Source organism: Bombus huntii, chromosome 5 (assembly GCF_024542735.1).
Source record: "Bombus huntii isolate Logan2020A chromosome 5, iyBomHunt1.1, whole genome shotgun sequence".
In the NCBI taxonomy this organism is placed as follows: domain Eukaryota; kingdom Metazoa; phylum Arthropoda; class Insecta; order Hymenoptera; family Apidae; genus Bombus; species Bombus huntii.
Genome location: NC_066242.1, coordinates 6,701,953 through 6,726,271, shown reverse-complemented (window position 1 = coordinate 6,726,271; position 24,319 = coordinate 6,701,953). Strand labels below are relative to the sequence as shown.

The 24,319-nt window shown below is 30.7% G+C and overlaps 2 protein-coding genes across 2 annotated transcripts; one reads left to right on the top strand and one right to left on the bottom strand.

Moving 5' to 3' along the window:
* Positions 1-143: 143 nt before the first annotated feature.
* On the top strand, positions 144-3,005 carry LOC126865403 (surfeit locus protein 1). Its single transcript, XM_050617859.1, has 5 exons — positions 144-778; positions 865-986; positions 1,058-1,249; positions 1,320-1,493; positions 1,549-3,005. Exons 1-5 carry the CDS (start codon positions 557-559, stop codon positions 1,763-1,765), a joined length of 927 nt encoding a protein of 308 aa, XP_050473816.1. The 5' UTR covers positions 144-556; the 3' UTR covers positions 1,766-3,005.
* Positions 2,958-22,613, bottom strand: LOC126865401 (glutamine synthetase 2 cytoplasmic). Its single transcript, XM_050617857.1, has 3 exons — positions 22,421-22,613; positions 5,937-6,127; positions 2,958-4,246 (listed from the first exon to the last, which is right to left on the bottom strand). The coding sequence occupies exons 2-3, from the start codon at positions 6,118-6,120 to the stop codon at positions 3,321-3,323; spliced, it is 1,110 nt and encodes a 369-aa protein (XP_050473814.1). The 5' UTR covers positions 6,121-6,127; positions 22,421-22,613; the 3' UTR covers positions 2,958-3,320.
* Between the last annotated feature and the right edge of the window lie 1,706 nt (positions 22,614-24,319).

Below are 24,319 nucleotides of genomic sequence, written 5' to 3'. Positions count from 1 at the left end.
ATATAAAATTTATAATTTTTAGAAAGTCATGTCGAAAATTTAACTAAAATTTTTCTTCTAGATAGTTGTATGCATTGTTTAAAAATTTCTCGTTAAAGAATACAGTAATTTTATCAGTTAAGCTTTTAATACAGAGCCTGGTAAGTACTTACATCAACAGCTGCTAAAGCCTCCGAATGGGAGAAAAGAATACTGGATAGACTAGCTCTCAAAGGACATTTTCTCAATTAAAAAAATTTTAGTTATTGAAAGTTATTGAGTATTTGGAAAGTAAATAAGTCAGCTAATTTGGATAAATGAACAAAAAGAACATAGGACCTACTTTCAGTAGTTTGTTATCTTACCATCAGAGGACTAAAATCTAAACTACACCTCCACTAAGTTTCCCAATACACTCGTTTCATGCTAAATCGATAAAGTTGGGAATGACATTAACACGACAATTGGTCTATGTCAAATGATCAAATGATTCTATACTGTGCTCGCGGTTCCGTGTATACAATTACTGTTCATTCTAAAACATAACCTATAAGCATCCAGGTGAATATCGACAAAAATGAATGTACCAACTAGAAGAATTTTTACGAAAGTAGGAAAACCATATAATATTATCATTGTTCGATCTCTGAGCAAAGAAACTTTATCTCAATGGTGGTGTAAGCTTACAAATCAGAAACCAAATCACAAGACTTTCAGAAGTGATATTTATGGACGGGAACATTATGAATCCAACTACAAGTCAAGTGAAAAAATTAGTTTCCCTGCATATTGTTTATTGGTAAGTTAGAAACAAAAAGTGTCATATATTACAGAGAATTGATTATTATAAACAGTATTTTTTTGTATCGAAAAATTGAAAAACAGAGTGTACCAATTTGTACATTTTTGCTTGGTACATGGCAAGTTCGAAGGCTTAAATGGAAAACAGATTTAGTAAAAAGACTAAAAAGGCGTACTAGTCATGAACCTTTTGAATTACCAGAAAAGTAAGGAGAATAAAATTTATAACATTTTTACTATTATAGAATTATATGGAACAATGATCAATTTTATTCAGTTTAGAAGATTTAAAGACAAAGGAATATTATCCTATTAGAGTGAGAGGAACATTTTTATATGACAAAGAATTTATGGCAGCAAATAGAAGCCTGATAAAAGATGGTAAACCATCAGATGCCAATTTTTCTTTTGGAAGCAGATCAAAAAGGGGATATCATATTATTACACCCTTTAAGTTGGCAGATAGAGAGTAAGTAGAGATGTACTAAAAGGATGTACATTTATTCTTCTTTTGTTTTAAAGCTTAAAATATTTTGCAGCTTAACAATTCTGGTAAATCGTGGCTGGATTCCAAAAACATTAAAAAATTCACCACAGAGATACCAATCTGAGATAGAAGATGAACAAGAAATTGTAGGAATTTTAAGAATGAGTGAAAGAAGACCATCTTTTGTTCCTAAAAATCGTCCACATCATAATATGTGGTATTATAGGTATGTAAAAATATTAGCACTATAATTCCTAAATAAATCTTTGTTTATTTTCCAGAGATGTGTATGAAATGGCTGAAAAGGCAGACACGTCTCCTATATACCTCGAAATGAGCACTAACAACGATTTGAATCAGTATCCAATTAGTGGTCAAACAAGAGTGGAATTACGAAATGACCATTTAAATTATCTCCTCACATGGTATTGTCTGTCTGGAGCTACTGCGTACATGTGGTACTGGAAATTCATAAAAGGAATACCATTAGCACATTGAAAACAAGCACTGAGTATGCATTTAGGTCATAAAGAAAATAGTTATCATGCGCATATATATGTAAGAATCATATATTATTAGTCTAATATTTTTTTGTAATTTAATCCTAGTAATTTAATAAATAAAATATATTGTTACAATTATTCTATACCACAAAAAAGTGATTGTACTATGCTAATAAAGGAATATCAATTCTTCATTAAAAAATGTCGCTTTTTATTATTATAACAACAACAGTGATAACCACTACCAACAAAATTGTCAACAATGGTCATGGTATACAATTACATTGAAGAAGTCACCATAGAAAATACAAATATGAAAATATACCATACAAATATGAAAATACACCATGTACATATTACATTGACTTTTCTTTCCATTTTTCTTTTTAATCATTATATGTACGTATTTACTCTAATGTAATAATCACGGCCTTCGCAATCCGCGAGTAACCGTTCAAATGATAACTGCGAAAAGGGGACATATTTATTGAACTTTTCAGTTTGTCGTGCCTTCATGAAATTCCGTGATTGACAGCCATACGTATATCATCGTAACGACATGTAATTGATCATGGCACCCTCCAGCATTTTCAGGTACTGAAAGAGGTATTATATTTGTTTTTTTATTACATTTAAAAGATGAACATATATCACGTTTGAACGTAGCATATGAAATACAAAGTTTTACATATATTCTGAAATAATGAGTACCTGTCCAGACCAACAATTTTGTAAACGGTGTATATTATCATCTTACATCATTTTAAACAAATATATATATCTCCTCGAACGTATCAAAAAATGAAAGAAATACATAGTAGTTTTGCAAAAATTACTGCGTTTGTTATCCTAAATCGGTAACGCCTCAAATCCATCAAGTGACACATTGCAGACTGCTCATGAAACTTGTTTCGAGGAATGTAATATGCAGTAGATAATATATCAAGATAATTCAAGAGCTATTAATATAAATATTAATTTCATGCATTTCCTTTTCTATTTCTTTCTAACGAGCACCAGAATTAATGAAAATAAGGATAATCTATGAATCATATTAATTTCAAAACATCTACGCAATTAACCCTGAACAATATAATAAACGAAATTGGCTTTATTGTCGCGCTAGGATTAGGTTGGTAGACGTAAAAAGCATTAACACTATGTGCACGGGAAATAATCTAATAATAAACATTTTCTACGTATGTATTCAGACATATATATATATAGATACATAATTATAACGATCCTCCTATACCCTTTAAAAATATCAAATACAAATAACAAATCGTTCGATTTGCGAAAATTTTATAAAATATATTATTCGAATGTAAAATAAAATATAATAATTATTCTTATCAAGTATCTTGTTCGCATTTATTCTCTTCCCTTTCTTTTCATACCTATATTTCTAGCAACAATTATCGAGCAGGCTTTTTATACATTTCCATAGAATATGTTCGACGAAAGTATAATCACTATTGCACTACAAGACATTTCGTCCAATTTCTCCTTTCCATGGATGCATCCATTCGAAAATAGCTTGGGGTATTTTACTCGTTTAGGACGCAGGTGCGCACCAAAGCATCGCATACTGAGTACGGATCGCAATTGCTGCTGGGTCTCCTATCTTCCAAGTAACCTTTCTTTTCCTCCGCAACACCTCGAGGAATACGAATACTAACGTTACGATTGGCCACGCCAGCACTGAAGTCGTGTATGCTGCTGGTTTCGCATTTTCCGGTTAAACGACGTTCATTGTCCTTCCCTCCGCGTGGGTCGTACGCTTGAATATGCCTGAGGTGTTGTTTGCTCAATTTGTCGATTGCCTTCTCGATCTCGGCGATACCATTCTCGGCACGCATGGCTTTTGTCGAGAAGTTCGTGTGCGCACCGGCACCATTCCACGTACCATCCATGGGTTTCGGGTCTAGGGTGACAATCACACCATACTCCTCAGCTACGCGATGAAGAATAAACCTGGTAACCCACAGATCGTCTCCACCCGATATTCCGCTACATGGTCCAATTTGGAACTCCCATTGAGAGGGCATAACTTCTGCGTTAGTACCGGCGATCTTTACGCCAGCGTAAAGGCAAGCTCGATAATGAGCTTCAACAATTTCGCGGCCAATTACTTTATCAGCACCTACACCGCAATAATAAGGTCCTTGAGGGCTAGGGAAACCATTTTTTGGCCAACCAAGTGGTCTACCATCGAAATCAAGGAAGGTGTACTCTTGCTCGATTCCGAACCATGGATCTTGATCCTTAACAGCTTCCATAGCCTCGTTACATTTGAAACGCTTATTCGATTTAGTCGGGGTCATGTCGCTGTAGTAGGTATCACAAAGTACTAGCTTGTTATTTCCGCGACGGAACGGATCATTGTAGATCGCCACCGGACAAAGATAAATGTCGCTGTTGGCACCATCCGCTTGGTATGTCGAACTTCCGTCGTACGTCCATATTGGTAGTTCTGGAAACCAGAAACCAATACATATTTGATTAAGAAATGTTCTCTAGTTATTGGCATTTATTTTATTTTACTTTCACTTTTACAATGATTTATAGACCATGAAATAATTTGTATGTTAATATGTTAATGTTGTTAAAAGGTGATTGTTACAAATAATTTATTAAACTAGACTCGACTTGATCGTAAAAGTTTAGCTAAATATCAAGTAGTAAAGTAATAATAGTCAAATAATAAATCTTTGTTTTTTGTAAGAATTGATAAACATCATTCATATAGTTGCTGATAAGTATACCTACTGAAAATACTAATAAGATTTCACTTAACGTTCGTATTGTATTTTATTCTGCTTTTACTGATACAGATTCAATGCTTCATTGTAAAGAAGCGTTTTATTTTCAGATGAATAAAAGAGCTCGTGTATATTCGTAGAAAGCAGCTATTTAGCTATCTCTGTTAGCCTTGGCTATCTTTAGGATGGATAAATCTTGCAATTCTCGTAGTAGATATTAAGGGACTTGATTTATTCAAATTTTCAATTATCTATCCATTAATGAAGAAAAATTTTATTTGTTCAATTGTTCTATGAAACATTACCTTAACATTGTAAATAGTAGTAAATAACTAAATAAAAAAATAAGTAACTAATAAGTAATAAGTAACCTAGTAAGTAATAAATAACATAAGTTATTGATTAATTATTAATTAATAAAAAAAATGAAAATACATCTATTTATTGATACTATCATCCGACGAAGTTCAAAACAAACGCATATTTCGACTTACATAATCAATTCCATGCAAGTACTACTCTTAGATTGCCGACATTCAATCATGGCCCCGTGAATTCTACGCGCCACAGATGTTAATGGTTTTGTAACGCGCGCAGAATCTCATGAAGACGGACGGATATTATTCGTAATGCTGACAAACGTTTGAGATTAATGCATATGTGCCGAGCGATCAACTATTTTGCACATCATACCTTATGTGTTGCATGCATGAATCGAAAACGAGGAAAAAAATGAAAAACAAATGATTCGAGATGCGAAATATTAAATATAATCATCTGATGTTCATTAAACATAGTTTCTATCGTGACATAATATTCAACATGATTAGTTAATATTGGCCGGAGAAGATAATTTACTGTTTTTACAACAAACAAACAATTTTGAACATTTATGAAACACTTTGTCAACACGTTTACACGTGTTCTCATATAAGAAAATGCCTCGATTTTGTGTCCGACTTTTAATTACGGTAAGTAATTACTTAGTTTGGTGTTTGTAATAGATCATTTGTTTCGATTCACTGAACTGGAAATCAACTAGTTCAGTCGCATTTTGATGTAACTAGATGGAGTAATGAAATTTTTGATCGGCCTAGTTTAAATTACTCTGTAATTTGAAACTGATATTAGATTAACTCTCTTTAGAAAAGGATCCCCACGATAAAAAATTATTGAAAATATGAAATTATTGATATTTTCATGATTAAGTTTCTATAATTAATATTGGATGAGGTTGAGATGCGTTTTTTTAACGAATAGTATACTAATAATAATATATTAATTGGAATGAATTTAACACGTGATTGATCTTGAAAAAATATTAAATTGTAGTTGCTATTTTCCTTAAAATAAAAAAAAATTACTTTTTCATGGTAAATATATCAAGACTAAGACACTAACCTGACGGATGTTTCGGCACAAATTCTACAGTCCTGGTCTTGCTTCGCAAACCTTCACCAGTACCATCGATCCAGATGTATTTCGCTTGAATTTTATCCTCTGGTTGAGGCAGGTCGAGATACTTATTTAGCAAGGTCTTGTCTAAGGCCGCGTTCGGCGACTCCTTCAGCATAACGCGCGACATAGTGATGCTGCAACACGATAAGAATGGTATTAACGACTATAACTATTATTTTCTGTGTCGAAATATAATGCAATTACATATGTACTATCAAAACGGACTACATTGTATCATAGCACCTATAATAACTAGACTGCGAATATTAATATAAGTTCATATTTTTACGAATATCATTAAAAAAAATGTAATCTAAGTAAAGAATTTTTTACCTATTAAATATTATAACGAGTACTATACTTTGGACATTTTACATATTTTTACGTATTATATGCATTTTAGGCATTTTTGCATCTGCAACTTCTCCATAAACGTGTCTATAACATTATAGTAATACTAATAATAACTAATAATAACATATCATACAATATTTCGTTCATCCAATCGATTTTATTTCATTATACATGAAAAAATGTTCATGAAACAATAAAGGTAATTCTAAAATTCGATCTCTTGAAAATCTCGAATAAAGATTTTGTTTGACATTCGAATCGTTTGTTTCGATATTTGCCGGAAAGTATCGATTCTGAATTCAGACGGATGATGGCGTCGCGTAGTGGCGAGAACGTGAACTCCCCGTGTGATATTAATGAGGATTCATTCGCACATGTCAGATGCAGCGGCACACGGCATAAAGGATCCTCTCGATTTATTCTCGGTGAGACAGAAAGAGAGGTGCGCCTACGTATCACGCAAGACGCATCAGGCATCACGCAGTACGCACGCGGGAATCGCGTGCTACTCCAGCCCCAAAGAGTACACACGCATGTTGCCAGTCGCCCACGAGCAACGCACTCGAATGATGTTCCTAAAGTCTTTAACTGATATCATAACTCTAACCACGCACGTGCAAATATTTCGAACGTTTCGAAGGTCGAATCGGACTATTTTTAAAATTTTTCCCTTTGTTGCTCGGATGATACGTATACCATGAAACCAATATATGTATAGAATGTATCAAGTGTTACGAATGTATACAATATGTAGTAAATATAAACTAACAGCTTTGTGTACTATTTTTATTAATAATTTTAGAAAAGCTTTGCATTACTAACATTTCGAAATGTTTATATATAAGAGTTAAGATAAATGAAAGCAGAATGAGAAGGAAACTAAATGAATCTTTTAGGCACTTCAACATTTTTCAATGGAGTTCATTCCACTTTTGTTTGATCGTTGGAATCGGATGTAATTCGATATCGATATATCGAATAATAGTTTTTTGTATATAAATTTGTTAAAATTTGATTCTTGTTTACGTAATTATTCATCTCTTATTCTGAATTACTTAGTTGTCATTTAATAAACATTGTTACAAGCGTTATTAAAATTAGTTTAGTATTCTAGGTAATTAGGCAACTAAATATGAAATCAAGACTTGTGTAATCGTTTGCATAATAGGTATCTGATTAAATATAAAACGATGGATTAAATATATTTCAAATTAATCGTTTGTAATACCTAATCGCTGCTATGTTTATGGTTGAGAGAGACATAATCTTTCTCCGCAAATACATGTACATTATCTAAACCGTGCAAACTATGCAAGTATGTACATAAATCATTTCTTACAATAAAAACTATCTTTAAAGCTAAAAATCAATTGAAAATTTAGAAAATTATCTTTAAATTATAAACACATTTAAAAAGTTAAAATCATAATAGTACTTAAGTTAAGTATTACTTTAATCACGATCTAATCAAAAATATACATACATATATTTTTTGTTTCATTACTATATTAATTATATCAACAATTATTGTTTGGAGAAAGTTAACAAATATTTAAAAAATTCTCCGTAAAAGAAGAAACGAAATTTATTGTCCGAGAAATTGACCGAACTTTGATCAACCAGACACTTATTCCTTTAGCTTCATTTATCATGGAATGGCGTTAAAGACACCATTTCTCCACAGCATCTTGTTCACTCGTAGTATGTACAATGTACATTGTGAAACACACTGTGTAATTTACCGGTTTCCCGAGTACTGCCATTTGTAGAAAGCATGTCGGACCATATATACATATTCCCTTGAATGCAGTGAATGCATTTATAACCTTCGCAATAATGCAAAGCGTCCCTCGATCGCGAGCGAGAAACATAAAATCTTGTTCGATAAAATTCGATCAGACTTATTCAACAGTTCTCAATACTTCTTTCGATAGTACATAGATACTTTAAGTAACTTCCCAAAAAGTTCGTGAATATTCTAAATATGTACTGTAGGGTACTATCATCTTCCTGCATTTTTATAATCGATCAAAGATGATTTTAATGAACAGTGGCGTTAATCAAGTGAACAAATATTTACATACTCCTCTTTCTGATTTATCGTTTAGGTCCTAATTAGTAAAGTATCGCTACTCTACCGGCTAAAAATATTGTATATACTCTAATCTAATTAAAAGAGATTAATAGAAAAGAAATAAAATGAAAATGGAATTTAAACAAATAAATGGTATTAGTACGACAGTAAGGTTGTATGACTAATATAAAAAACTAATATAAAAAATATAATAACAAATAAGAGAGGGAATCTGTATAAAATTCTGTAATCAAGATTCTAGATCCACATAAAAGTTTTAATAAAAAGATTTATGAAAATAAATTAATTTTATTGCAACTAAGATATTAGATGATAAGATGTTAAAACTATTAACCTTAAATAAAAAGAGTTAAAATCCATCCGGTGTCTTATCTATTTGTGCTAATATTATGGGCATATTTATGAAAGAAATATGTAATGTGAATTTTTTGTACATACTGTAAATTACATTATTCAACTCAGCGCATACACTATTGTAGCTGTAAACTATTGTAAACCTTATATTTTTTTCTCTGAAGTACTAAATAATGAAATGTGATATAAAGAGATTAAGAAAATACGTTGATACGTTATCTTAAAAAAGTTAAAAATGAGGATAACGTCAAGAACTACATTTCAAGGTTCTGAACCAGTTATTCACTTTCACAATAATTACCCGCTTTTGTAAAGTCTCTTTTAAATTCGATATGGCTATAAGTTTCATTATATAATTCCATACATTTCATCTAGGATATCTTTTCAATAATCGTGTATAATGTACACTATCAAATAGATACAATGTAACGTTTGATATTAGGATCAATTAGGATCAAATAGAGTAATCGAATTAGATTCAAAAGCAGTAAATTGGATCGTTCATACCATTTTGATATTTTCCGATTTGTACTACCACCTTTTCCATTTCTGCTTCGAATTTTCTTATATCCTGTTAGTACGAGGTAAAGGTGCTGTCAATCGATCACAATTAAGCATATACTAACCTAAAACATCTGCCGACAGTGATCCATTTCGGTGTTGACCCAACGGCAACATTTTTTAAGAATCCAGTTCCACACAACTTTACGAGCATGTTCGGACCCATTTTTGAATATCGTTGGTCAAACAATCGATTCGCGTTTGTTAACTTTTTGTGTGAATCGAATCTCGTTTGACTTATTCGCACGAAACGAAACGACTCTTAAGAAAGAGTCTTAAGAAAGAGCACTAAGAGTAGTAAAAAGAGAGCAAATAATTGCTTCTCGGTTTTGTTATGCAAATAACACTTTTGAAATTGAAGAAAATTAAAGAAAAAATTTGGAAAGAACTCTGAATAAGGAGAAATCGTGAAAGAACAACGTATTCTTCACTGGCCCACTAACATAAACTGTAGCAGATATTATTTATATATGTAGCTATCCCTTCCATCTTCAATTCCAACAGAAATACCGGTTTCATCGCATTTCGAATAAATTTTAAATCTTTGTTTCTTCTTTTTAGATTGTTTTATTACGTATATATTATAATGTAGTTATTGTTTAGATTCTTTGTTTTCTGTAAGTATGTATATAAGTATGCATATATATAATATGATACAATATATAACTAACAGTATATGTAACTATCGATCAGCGGTATATGTTGAGATCACCTGAGATGTATCAGTGAAACCCAATACATTGCGTGACCATACAGTAGTCGTACGATGTAAACAATAGCGTATTATTACATATATATGTATATCGTATGCATTTCGCTTTTAATTTATCGATCTTAATAATCGAAGCATACTACCGAGATATTTACTTTTTCATAACTTCTCACCTATTAGATAAATTATTTGTAACATTTACATAGTTCATAAATTTTTGTATGTTCTTGAATGATAAATTTACAAAAACATTTTATGTTTCAATTAACTTGTTTGTTATATGTCAGGTGATCAATTATTTTTCATTATCCATTGTTTATTTCCCAAATATAATACTACTATTGTATTCATGATTGTTTGCAAATTCTTCAGCCTTAAACAAAACAAGAAATTAACAATATGTAAGTAACATTCATTCTTCTACAACTTCTTCTTTCTCCTGATGCTCTGTAAACTAGAAATCGCAAACTGTTATCTAGAGGGACAAATATTCATAACTTTTTACAAAGGTTTCATTAAAGATCTTTTTATCAATGAAGAATTATGTAATGGTATTTGCAACTACTTGTACAAACTTTATGTTTCACATAATGATAAGGTGCTATCAGTGTAATACCTTCCTGTATTAATATTATCCGTAATAAACATTCGTTCATTTGATAAAATAAAAATACACGAAAAATAGATAACTCAGATAGAGTATAAGCTAATATCTATTTGAACGAGTACACAATAAAGATAAAATGACGCGTAATAATATATCAATTACATTAATCGTATCTATCATATTAATGTGATTATTTTACTTTTTACATATCTATAATAGCTATATTCTACAATGAGGAAGAATTTATATTATTTTTTATTAACTGAGTTATTGATTTGCTTTTATATATAAAACACCTAGTGACTGTATTTACTCGATCGAAATTTGATACGTGCGTGTATACATATGAACGTATCGATGAAACTAGCGCCACTCAAGTATAAATATTGTTGCTGTAACAAATATCAAAGTAAACCAGTTATAACATAGAAAGACGGTTATTACAGATTGTTCAAAGATTTTGTCAAGAGGACCGTTGGAACATTGAATTCGTGTCTTGTTGCATGCAACACGTAAGGTTATGAATTATTAGTTTGCGAGATATTATGCTAGAATGCTCCACTAACCTATTTCTGTCAATAGAAACGATGTCAATATCTACATATATATATATATATATATATATATATATATATATATATATATATATATATATATATATATATATATATATATATATATATATATATACATATATATACAGGGTGGTTGGTAACTGGTGGTACAAACAGAAAGGGAGTGATTCTACGCGAAAAAAGAAGTCGAAAATATAGAATAAAAATTTTTCGTTTGAAGCTTTGTTTTCGAGAAAATCGACTTTAAATTTTCGTTCGGTACGCGTGCACTTTATCACGTCTCGTTATAACGGATCTCATTGTAGATCGTTGTCTCGATGGAAAAATTAAAAAAAAAAATTTTTTATTCTATATTTTCGACTTCTTTTTTCGCGTAGAATCACCCCCTTTCCGCTTGTACCACCAGTTACCAACCACCCTGTATATATATATGTTTGACTTCTTTTATACTTGATTACTGATTAACGATATCCGATGAATTCTGTTTCAATAGCAAAGCGATGAATAAATACATATTTATGCACCTTTCAACTTATTACTTCTTTTAAGTGAAATGAAGTGAACTTTATGTGTCATTATTTCCATTTAAAATGGAACACAGGAGGAACTTTTTTCAATCATTTATATTGCATTCATTAACGAAAATTGGGTACAATAACGATGCCATAATAAGAAATTGATACAGCCATAGCCGTTTTATTTTGAATTGTGTCATAATTGAAACAGTAACAACTTCTCGATGGAATAATTTTACATGAATAAGATACAAATATTCTTAAAGCATGAATTAATCTTATAATTAAGTTAATTTTATTTTACATATTTTATTTTTTTTATATACTATATTTTTAATTCACAGTAATTTTAATTATATTATAATTGAAACCTTGTATTTTTAAATATCAGACCTAAATATGTAGGCGTATAAACTGGTCTAAACTAAACTACTATGAAAGAAGTACTAGGAAATAAATAGTACAAACAAGTGCAACAATGTCACAATTTAAATTTATTCTGTAGTGTACATATCAAAAATATCGTTCATTTGATATATTTATTTATTTGTCATCTATGCTTCTTTAACTATGTGACTAGGCTACGAATGCGTTATGTTAACATAATATTCGCGATCGTATATGTGCTAATGCCAAGAAATGTGATTCGAAAGAGATGAAAAATTCCTAATGCATTCGCTTTATGCCAACATTTTGCGATATATTTTATAAGTACGGAACTCAACGGTGTCTTTCTTAACCTTGGTTCTAAAATTTACAGAATTTCGTAGAACACACGTGGCATAAGCGCTTAACGAAAATTCAGGGATTTTCCTTGTCATCATTTGTAATATTCCCTAGTAACTTTCCGGTCACTTTCAAGAGAATACATTGAAATGAACGGTGTCATGCTGCGCTGCACACCCTTGAAGTTAGATTGAAAGGAAGCCATGAAATCAATTAAGTGTATTAATTATCCCTGTGAAGGGTTGATGATATTCAATGTTATTCGAAAATACTTGGAAAATATTTTTGTTTTTAGATTATATTAGGTTGAATTAGAAAAATTTTAGAAAAATATACATATAGTGCAAACATATTCATTATGTATCACATACTTTTAACACATAAAACACGTTGCTATAGTCAAATTGTAACGTGTTTCTTTTTTGATAAATATACGCGACAGCCAATTAAAACAATTACTAAGCATAATCTGTAACAGAAGAAGTTAATGTAATCAAAATAATATAAAATATATATATATAGTATCATACATATTTTATATAAATATATTATATAATTATATAAAATATATATATATTTTGTCTATTTTACTTCTTTCATAAAAAGATACATATTACAGGAGCCAATTAGATAATTGAATTCATTGAGTGTGCATGCTTGTATGCATCAGCATGCATCAGTGTGCATCACAATCGTTTATGACGTTAGTGCTTGTTAGCTAAATAAAACGTAATCTAAAATTAAATGTACGATACCTTCGATCGCTTAACTGATCGTTTAACATATTTTCGAGGGCTTCGGCGCGTATCTCTTAATTATGAATGATTGGTATATTGATAGTTCAGACACTATACATCAATAAGTTGTATTGGAAGTATATTTTAGTTCTATTAAATATTTATTTAATTATCTTACTTTAGCTCTATGTTAAATATAAAAATTAATTCTGTAATCTTGCTCCTTGTTTATGTATATCTTATGCCTAGATGTGTTACGATGTTTACGACAATCTATTGAAATTGAATCATGAATTTTCAAGTAGGTAGTATGTGACATACAGCCACCTAGGTATTTCAGGCACATATATACATGTACCTCAAGGATACCTATAAATCATGATTCATTCTCGAGAAGCTGTTTCGTCTCGTGACGACCTTCTAATACCACAATTTTCACTTCCGTTTTTTTGTCGCGGTAACCATCACAATTAACGATAATACCAATATGAACATTTCCTGTAATTTTGTCATTTAAAATAATGACGCTTTCTCTATCATTCGATAATTTACGCAGTTACATATATATATTATATGTACCTATGCATGTACTATTAAAGAAATATTCTGTTCTTAATATTTAATTAACATACGAAACCAAGTGTATTGAACTAGGTCTCAACATAAGCTGAAGAAAGTACGGGAGATAAATAACTGTCCAAGGATGGGTTGACATATTAATCCATCTAACTCTAAGTGCATATATAGAGGATAGTAAATATCAAGCTTGCTAAGTGCAATTAGGATGTATATGAAGCTATCTAATGACTTAATTACACATTTAATTAACGAAGGAACTCAACCATCATTTATTTCGTTGAAATCTCGAGCACATCAAGAACTATCTCAATAATCAAATTAAATGTATCATAATATCTTGTAAAATTATTTTTTATGCATCTCAAATGGTTTTTCTTATTGAGATCAATTTTCCATTTTTGTATATTTAAGAAGTTATTAGCTTTAAACATATACCCTATAAATTTTCTATCGATATCTTTTAAGGAATAATAAAATACTTCAGTGAAGTAAAATATATGAGACTCTGAGTATACCGAATTGAATGTTATTGACAATTGAAATTATAAGTTTAATTAATATATTTATATAATTAATATATTTATATTTATATATTTATATAATTAATATTAATATAAGTCTAATTGTAAGTTCTTGTGTTATAGAGGAGAAATTGACCATGACCCAACATTTCATTTCCTTAGCTATTAAAGATATGATGCTATGATAATTCTAGGAGGAGAAGGCAGTACATTACTGAAATTGACAAATAATGTAAGTTAAGCTTACATTCATTACAATATAAATAAATGTAATGGTATTGAGATAACGTGCAACTTAATTCGAATAATGTAACACTTAGAGAATTTATCCGGTGTTGGGATAGATACAAGTGCGATCATAGTGGGCATTGAAGTTTGCCAAATGCAATTGGCAGGTGAACATATTGCATACAGCTCAACTGACGTTCGAAAGCAACGGTTGGTATAGATAACAGTCACCAACGAAAATAGTTTTCGGTCCGAAGTGCACTAGATTGAAAGTGCATTTGGCTTCCGGGTAGAAGAGCGACGCGGAAACATCTCGTCATCCTCAAGATGCTCACTCGATCAGAATGAAAGTTCGTATTCCACGTGGAACATCGCACAGCGATCTTACGCATTCTTGCATGCGCTCATTGCCATGTGATTTTCTACTTTCTATATATAAATATACTCATATAATCGAACGTACACTTATTTTTCTGTTTTTCTTATTGGGTTGTCATTAGAAAAGAAACAATATTTATTCAACGATAAGATTAAAAGTATGTGATTAAGAGGCGTAGATTTCATCTGTTTTGGAACAATTGAATTTGTTGTTCTCTATTCTGTAAACATAATGATAAGTATGTAGGTTTTACAGTTAAGAATCTTACGAGAAGACAATATTTGTTCATTGATAAGATTTAAGCAAGGACAAACGTGATAGCTGTACGCTTGAAGTATGGGAAAATCTTCCAAAGATATCGAATCTATTTTCATATCTTTTGTTCTCGACTAAAATGTTGAATTTTCAAACACTGAACTGTGTGTACAAAAATTTGATTGTTGTGTTAATGGTCAAACGTAATCTTTGTTAACTTGCTTTTAGCAAATTTTCCATTTCAAAATTCAATGATAACGACGATATATCTAAAATGATCATTTGATAAGTCAGTTATTTAACAAATATACACTGGTAAGAAAAACAAACTTAGTAATAGATTAGTGTAATAGTATTAATATTCGTAAATTGAATATCGTTGAGTCTTTATCTTATATGTATTAGAGAAATGTATCATAAAGAAATAACATTGCTTTCAGAACAGTCGATACTTTCCTTCTATTTTCGAAGAGTTTAAATGAGAACGTTCTACATCTTTGTACCTACGGACGATCGATTACACTTTACACCATGTTCAACAAAATGTATTACTGCAAACCGTGGCATTCGATATGTTATCATACATACGTATACACTTTCGATTTCGAAACTAAGTTATTATAATTGAAACAGGGATTGTTTCAGAATGTTTCCAAACTCTTTAATCTCCTACTTTAAAGTTGAGCTCTGTCCAGTCGAAGATAAATGTATGTCACAATACTTTTATTTTCTTTAGAAAACAAATATTAGGATAAACAATTTTCTTAGAAAATTTGATACGAAATTGTAATTATTTTGATCAATTGCTATTGAAATTTATTCCTTTCTTTGAAATTGGTCCCTTCGTTGAACAGTATTATTTGCGTTTTCTTGACATTTAAAATAGCAGAGATATTTTAGGTGAACAGAGTAGTGACCCACCCTAGATATTACTTGCTTAAGAAGATCAGTGGAACACAGCTAAAATCGCAAAATAAATTTCCTGCAACCATGTCGCCCTTCAGTACTATGTATTACCAAAATTACGAATTATCTTATCTCGTAATATATATTAATAATACACTAACAAAAGTAACGAAAGAATTTCCTTCATGAAAACTTTCATAACTTATTCACTAACGTGTTAATAAAGAAATATTTAAATGGACGTAGCCGACTGAATCTTTTATTTGTATTATATTCCTTTTTTACTGAAATCAATCAAGCGATAAAATTGCGATGAACCCATTTTCCATCCAAAAAAATATTTTCATGAGCCAACCTAGAAATTTCTGCACACAATGACCATTATACCATTATAAGGTATGACCATTATAAGGGCGCAAGTTACCACACGAAACACACAATAATCTCTGTAATCCGCTCGTCAAGATGGCAGATAATACAATATTTCTAGAGCGCGTTCGTGTCTGAATAGACGATCGCAGGCCTGTTATGATTACGGAGCGTTTGCAACAGTCTAGCGACACACTTTCTTTAGTTTTCGGAACAAACACGCGTCGTCCGATGATTACACGTGTTACCGCGACCCCCACTGCTATCACTTCCATTCTTGTTAATACGAAAGAACGTTGGATCGATTCACTGTCGACGTTCTATCGTCATGGAAACTTGCGAAAACATATCCACGCGATTCACCAGACCCGATGACCCAATCCTCCATCATTATGTGGATTCGCGGCCTCACATGGGTTCAGTGTGCCGCGTAGAACGGAAAAAAAGAGTCACGTGCGTGCAAATCCTTCACGTCTGTCAGTCGCCTTGGCTCGGTTTTTGCGAATTATTTTTCTTGGTCATACATTAACCCGATATTTAAGTACAGTGACATGTAAATTCATCAGTTAAATGGATTTTTCATTTTATATTTTATTGTAAAGAATTACTGTTAATATCAAATGTAAGGTTATGATGAGAAAATAGTATAATAGATAAACACTATTCTATAATATTAGCCAAATTCTTTAAAATATCATTTTCAGAATATAAAATGAAAAATCTATTTGATTAACGAAGCTTTTGGACGCTACTGTAGGTACAATGGGTGTATGAAATTATCTAATTAGATTAGATAAAAATATATATCTAGTTTGTAGAATGACAGTTTTCATACGAAACAAAGGAATAGATCGATGTTGAATACTTATCGAGTATATGTGGTTGTACACGATTTAAGTAATGCCTTCGATTAATAAGTCTCGCTACAAACTAGTTATACCATAGTTCGTGTTTGTTACATTATATAACGAATTAGAAAGCAATAGTGTATACTATATTCCGTAATAATTAGATACAACAGAGTGTCGTTACTGTGTGATGAACTATTTCAAATTAATTTAAATACTTTTTTAAGCTTGCATTTACCTCGAAATACATGGAATAATTCTCAGGCTTTATGAACAATGAAGATGTTTTATTCAGGAATGGACATCACCTTGAAATATTCACAAACAACCTAGAAGAATTCCACTTCCCAATCACATTTTTGTGTCTAAAACAGTCTTGGCTAATTAACATAATACTCTTGCTATTAACATATGATGCCCTTGTCATTTTATCATTTTGTAAAGTAAACACAAATTAACTAAACATATTAAATCAAAGGTATCGTTAACAAATATTATTTAACGTATATTTCCATCTTTTTTTTGTTTAAAGTCCGATTAAAATAATTAATGAGTTATTACAAAAACATTAACTTTCATTTTTCTTTTTATTTAATTTAGAATAGAGTTTCATTCATAGAAGCTGATTTTTACTAAGAAATATTTTTACTCACGATCAACACTTAGTAATACGGGATGAAATTAAACCACAAAAGATAAAGGCTTATCGAAGAGTAGAAAACTGGTTAAGTCAAACTGGTTAAACTGTTTACGGAAGTTGTTGTTCGTTACCAACACCATCAGCTGAGTTACAGGGACGCAGACATATAGACAAATATAAGTATCGAATATGGTTCTCACGACACTTAATACGCGAGAAAACATCGGTGATGTTTTAATGACACCACCACATGGTTTCCAACATAATACCGGACACGCATGTTTGTTATAATCATGAAATTGCCAAGAAAAACATTTATGCCTATACACTATTTAACTTGTTAACTAGTTTGTCCTCCAACTAGAAATTTAATGAAAATGACTCAACGGTTAAATTTGTTTTACTCCCTGCAAATGTAAATGCTATATTATAATTCATTACGTACTGTGAAATTGTTACATCCAACAGATCCGTGTGACAAAGTAATTAAAATAATTAGGGAGGATTATTAGTCCTTTCACAGTTCAATTGGACAAAGACTCTAACTATTTTTTACAAATTCCTATAAATGTAATACATAATTTGTAGAATTTGTATAATTCTAGGTAATTCCTATAAATAATTATAGTGCTATAAATTTCACCGTATATTATACAATTATCAATATTTACCTTTTGTGAAAAGTCGAAAATATGTATGTATGTTTTTGTATCTGATAGTAGAAATGCAGAAAATTTTGAAGATAAAGAGATAATTATTTTCGAAATCGTTCGTTTCGAATTTTTCGTTATTTTATTGCACCGTAATGGGGTTAAGAGTAATCCCAATGAAACAAGGTACTCTTAATTCTGGAAATGGAAAATACATAAAAGTAAGCTAATCGTTAAAGAAGATAGAAGAAGTGATCATACTTCATGAATCGAAATAAATGAGATGGTTTTATCCTTGAGATGGTTTAAATGCATTGCATGCAAGGAATAATCGATTAATGGATAAGATAACTACAAAAAAAATTTTCCACGCGAATTATGCAGGAATAAGACGTTAGTCAATTACAGTTAGGAATAAATCGCGATTCTTAGAAACATGTTAAATCGGCGTATTAACGATTAATGTCGCAAAACATTATGTCCTGTATCTGCTTTTCTTTCCCCACATGAAACACGATTCCCGGAATCATAGTAATCACTATCGTGGCTGAGCGCGTATATTCGAATGCGCTAGATGCTATATCATATTTCACGTAGTTCATTGGAGCACGGTTCAATCGGTTGAAATGCAAACCGTCGATATCCTGAATGAAAATTTCATACAATTCGACAACTTCTATTTTAACGATGTAGGTCAGTGTCTTACTTCCACTACTTCAACTGCCGGTTTAATCCTGACCGTCACTGAAAAAGTCGATAAAAATGCATTCATTTACGTTTGCCTAATTGAAAAGGAGTATTGAAATCGAATATATTACTACAAGTGGTTGTAGCGTATTGAAACAATATAAAAGAAGGAGATTGAAAAGCAAATAAATGTATACTTATATAACAGTGGCTCACAGAAATATTTACCATAGAACATTTTTATGAATATATTCCACATATTATACAAAACTTTTTGAAATTTCATTAACACTGTAATAAGAGACTGATTACATTGACAAAATTTGGAATAACCTGAAAATGTATATGAAAGTTAAAAAATACTGCAAGTATGTATTTAATAAAAAGTTAATATAAGAATAAATAACAGTGTTAAACATATAATTAATGCCGACAATCGCACTAAATACTGGCTTGTTAGGAAATGAATAGAATTCACTGTTCAGATACTTTGGTGATATCTATGAAGCGTATGCTTGCGATAAATATATTGTAACTTCTATATTTACATTTCCAGATTCGCTTCAAACTTTACCAATATAACCATGATAGTCGTGTCTCATTACAGAGTTAAAGAAGATTTCAAAATGTTTTATATAACACACATAATACATTCATAAAAAGTTTCTGTGAGTAAAATACTTTTATAAGTCACTGTATATCTAATGAGAATGAAGAAGCAGTAGAGAGTATAGCAGAAAAATACGAAGAGTATAAAAATATGTACAATAGATTTAGAAAGAGCTATAATCGAGCGTCGTAAAGAAACGAACATGGGGAGAGAGATACTCTAACTGATTGTCGCGTAATTTCGTTTCGTTAGACGTAAGTAGAGATAAGCATTATTTCAACTCGAATGACTGCAAAATGACGCCAATTAAAATATATAAATAGATTCACTCGGTTTATGTAAAAAGAAATAACGGAGCACTGCTCCCATATAGTTGCTGTATAATATTTTTATCTTAAGATTCTAAATTAGTATTGCCACTATTTCACGATGAATGATTATAAAACAATGACTTTATTGTTCTGTTTTACACAACACAATAATACACTACTAATAATGCTTACTATATAAATACTAATTTTTATAGGAATATAATTTTATAGTATCTAACAAATTATTATATTTTAATATAGATTATTTTATAATAATACAGTAATTTGATAGCACTAATTTTATACAAGATCAGATTTTTATTACACAAAATACAAATAATTTCATGTAACAACTCTATTCGATTACAAAAAAAAAAAAAAAATGTACAAAAAGGAAGAATTTATTTGATTAACGTATAGTTTTATGATTTAAATATTCGCAGAAGAGCTCGATGTTATTTCAAATGCAAGCGCATAATTTCAAGGAAATTCCGTTTTACCTACCATGCCAATGAAATGTATTTATATACGTATCATGATTTAAGGTATCATAGCTTTCTTCTGTCCAGTGCGAGCGTAAGATGCTCTTTGTTCGTTCTTTGTTCAACTAGCGAGGAGATATGTAATCGTTCTCATTATGAAGCAAAAGTTTAGATATCGCCTGTCAAATGAATATTCCACATAATGCTAAAGTAACTACTAATAATTTTATAATTAATTATTATTGTTGAAAACAAAAAGTTACGCTATTATTGCAAAAGACGCATTGTAAAATCTATTGCGAAAAGGTAATTCAAGAAAATTGCATCATTATTATAAAAAAATTTTTTGCAAAAGTTATCGTGAAAAAATTCAAAAAAGTTGCATTATTGTTGGAAAAAAGCTACTTGTCAAATGAATATTCTAAATAATATTAAACTAAAACTCTAAAGAAGCAACTAATATTTTTATAGTTAATCATTGTGAAAAAAATAATTCCGAGAAATTATGTTATCATTATGAAAAATGATTAGGAACTAATTATTTTTATTATATTAATAGGGTATAGTCATTAGCGCAAAGATAAGGTTACAGTAAATGCGTATTCTGACGAATTGACATTCTAACGAATTCAATACGACAATGTAATTAAATATGTATATAAACTTTTCATGAGCGTGTGCATTGCTATCTTCAGATGTCTCATTCGCCAGAACATCAATTCGCACAAATACCAATCCACAATAACAGTAGCCTCAGGCAGCTATTAGAGCTATGTGGAAATAGAAAAGTTAATTCTTAAAGATAAATATTACAAAACAAACTACGAGAGAAGATTATTCTGTTACTATGATTAGCAAAAAACTCGTTAAGCAATCTTCAAATTTATAGCCTCTATAATCCTACAAGGCTTTTTACTAACAATTTACATTTTAATTTTTGTAAAGTACACACAAACGCATGATAGTGCGCCGTTTAAAATATGCCGTCCGAAAAATGTTCTCATTCAATAGAAGACACAATCGCCTAAACACTGTATCCATTACTATTTGCCTTTGGATTAATTAACATGAATGATAATTCCGCTTTTCCCACTTAAATGGAGGAAAAACACGTTAGATCATTTTTAACTGAAATTTTAATGAAACATTAGTGTTCTCTTTTCATTGAGAACTGTTTCTGTTGTTCATTGTAATTAGCAAAAAATGTAAATCCTGAAAGATTGCCAGTCTCAATTTTATATCACGGTACTTCAATGTAAAAAGTGATAAATCAAATATTGTATGGTATAGAATAGATTAAAATATAATTAAAGTATGAATTAAACTGTATACTTCAATGGCGAACTATTGTCAACACTGTCACTTTATAAATAGTACCTCTTTCTTTACTAACGTAAACGATACTTAAAAAAAAAGTTAGACGATAAAGAAATCAATGAGAATAAATTGCTTAGTATTTCAAACAATAATTCCTTTCTTGCTACAAATACGGTTTTCAAATTTCCTTTAATCGTGCATTAATCCACTCAATTCTATAAAATACTATAAAATCCTTTGTCACAACAATCACATAGATTTAACTGTATCATCCTACTCAAATTAATATCTAAAATCTATGCTAAAAAAAATTCGAAATATTTTCCCTCTTTTTAAATAAAAAACGTGTCAGTTTGATCGAAAATCGATGCAATATCTATATAAAGAGGAGGATCAGTGTGATACTCACCGGTGTTATCGCTGGTCCAGCGATCGTACAGAGTGCTGGTATTCTGGCTGATCGTTTGATCGATGACTGTGAAACGGAGTTGCGCGTTGCGTCCTATCGTGTTGTGTTGTTGGGAAGAGTTAAAAGGCACTGGTCATGAAGGCAACGAGCGTCTGATAGCACGAACCGTGTTACTACCGTAGGAGCGTGGCTGCGATATTTATGTAGAGAAGCGTTTCAGCGCACGCGTCGCTTACCCCGCGCTCTTCGACTGCTACGATTCCCCACCTCTAGCTTCAAAGTGATTATCCGATGTGATCGTAGGTCCACTTGATCGTTACATGCCGGAAAATTCTTGTCTGTCCGTGTTGCCATGGTACTTGCCGGTCACGAACCATCCACGGAAATTATTTGCGAGCTCTTCATCGATGATGTAACTTGAACTTGTCCAAGGTTAAAATAGATCATCGTTGATGATCGTACGGGAAACTCGAGGAGCAATTTTTCTGATTCCTTAATTTTAGGTAGCTCATCAAAACAATGCACTGCAATGAATATCGATACGATTACATTATTAGGGGAAAATGCATTTTTCCCTATTAAGTGAAACATGTACCATTAGAGAAGTTTCTCTTTTTTATCGACTTTTCATAGAAACGTAGAGCACCTATTAATAAACATTTTCACACGATTGAGAAATTTATCGTATGACGAATTCAAACAACGCGCGCAAATGCACGTGTGGCTTTACTCAGCGATTAAAATTTTTACTTGACATTAACCTTGTTTTATTTTTACTGTTTTTTTTTTTTATAGGTACTAATACGTTATTTTAGTGTAAGAGGCGTAACTTGTCTCATGTTTTCTTAAAGATGCTTAAGTATGTGTGTAAATTTTTATGCGATTATATAAGGCTCAATATAAATCTATTTGTTAAGCGTCTGCGACTTCTGCGGCGAAAATCATCCATGCGAGAATATACATACTTTTTTAATATTATATAAGTACTCCTGAATATAAGAATTGTTTGTCATTTATTACTACTGCAACGTATTTTGTCAATATAAGCAAAGCAGAGAAGATAAGGCACAGACTGCGATACAAACAATCAAGTTATGTCATACGTTGACAATACATTCTAGCAAACTATAAACATAATGCAACTGGTAATAGACAGTATATTGCACTTCCTCGATTGTCCACCAGTAAAGATGTATTTGGCTCTAGTCATCTGTAAAACAAGAAACGAAATTAACGTAAAACAATCATTTTTTATGCGTAAAAAATCCTATGAGAAAAGGGAGATATATTTTTATATTATTTAAACTGATAATAAAAAATGATATGAATGTAAATTTAAAATAAAGTACAAGGATGAAAAATATTGATTGAGAATTATTGAATGATCGATAATTTTATTTCGAACGAGTGTATACATAAAATTAACAAAGATGATATAACCTTACTTCATTCTTTAAATAGAATTCGAAGCAAATTTTTAGATATTTAAGATGATTTTTTGAAATAAGTCGTAAAAATTTCAACCAATCATTTCAATCAAAGTAATCATTCAGATCACTCAGATTGTTCAAGCAACTTAAAAAGGTTTTTTCTATTTAAGGCACAATGTAAATATGTACATATATAAAATTTATGAAGTTACACCAATTATTTAAATAAATAAAATTTCCCTCGAAGCAATTTTCATATATTCTAAGTTCCCAAAATAAAATATACGTGTTAACAGATAAATCAATAACGAAGATGCCAATTAAAAGCTTCGATATTCAAAGCTCAAAGTAACAAATAGCAATACAGCATTATACATGAATGTTAATAATTTTAATATAAGTGAATAGAAATTGTTCCAATAAAAGATATTTAAAATGTATAACATTTTTTAAATTTTTAACATAAAGC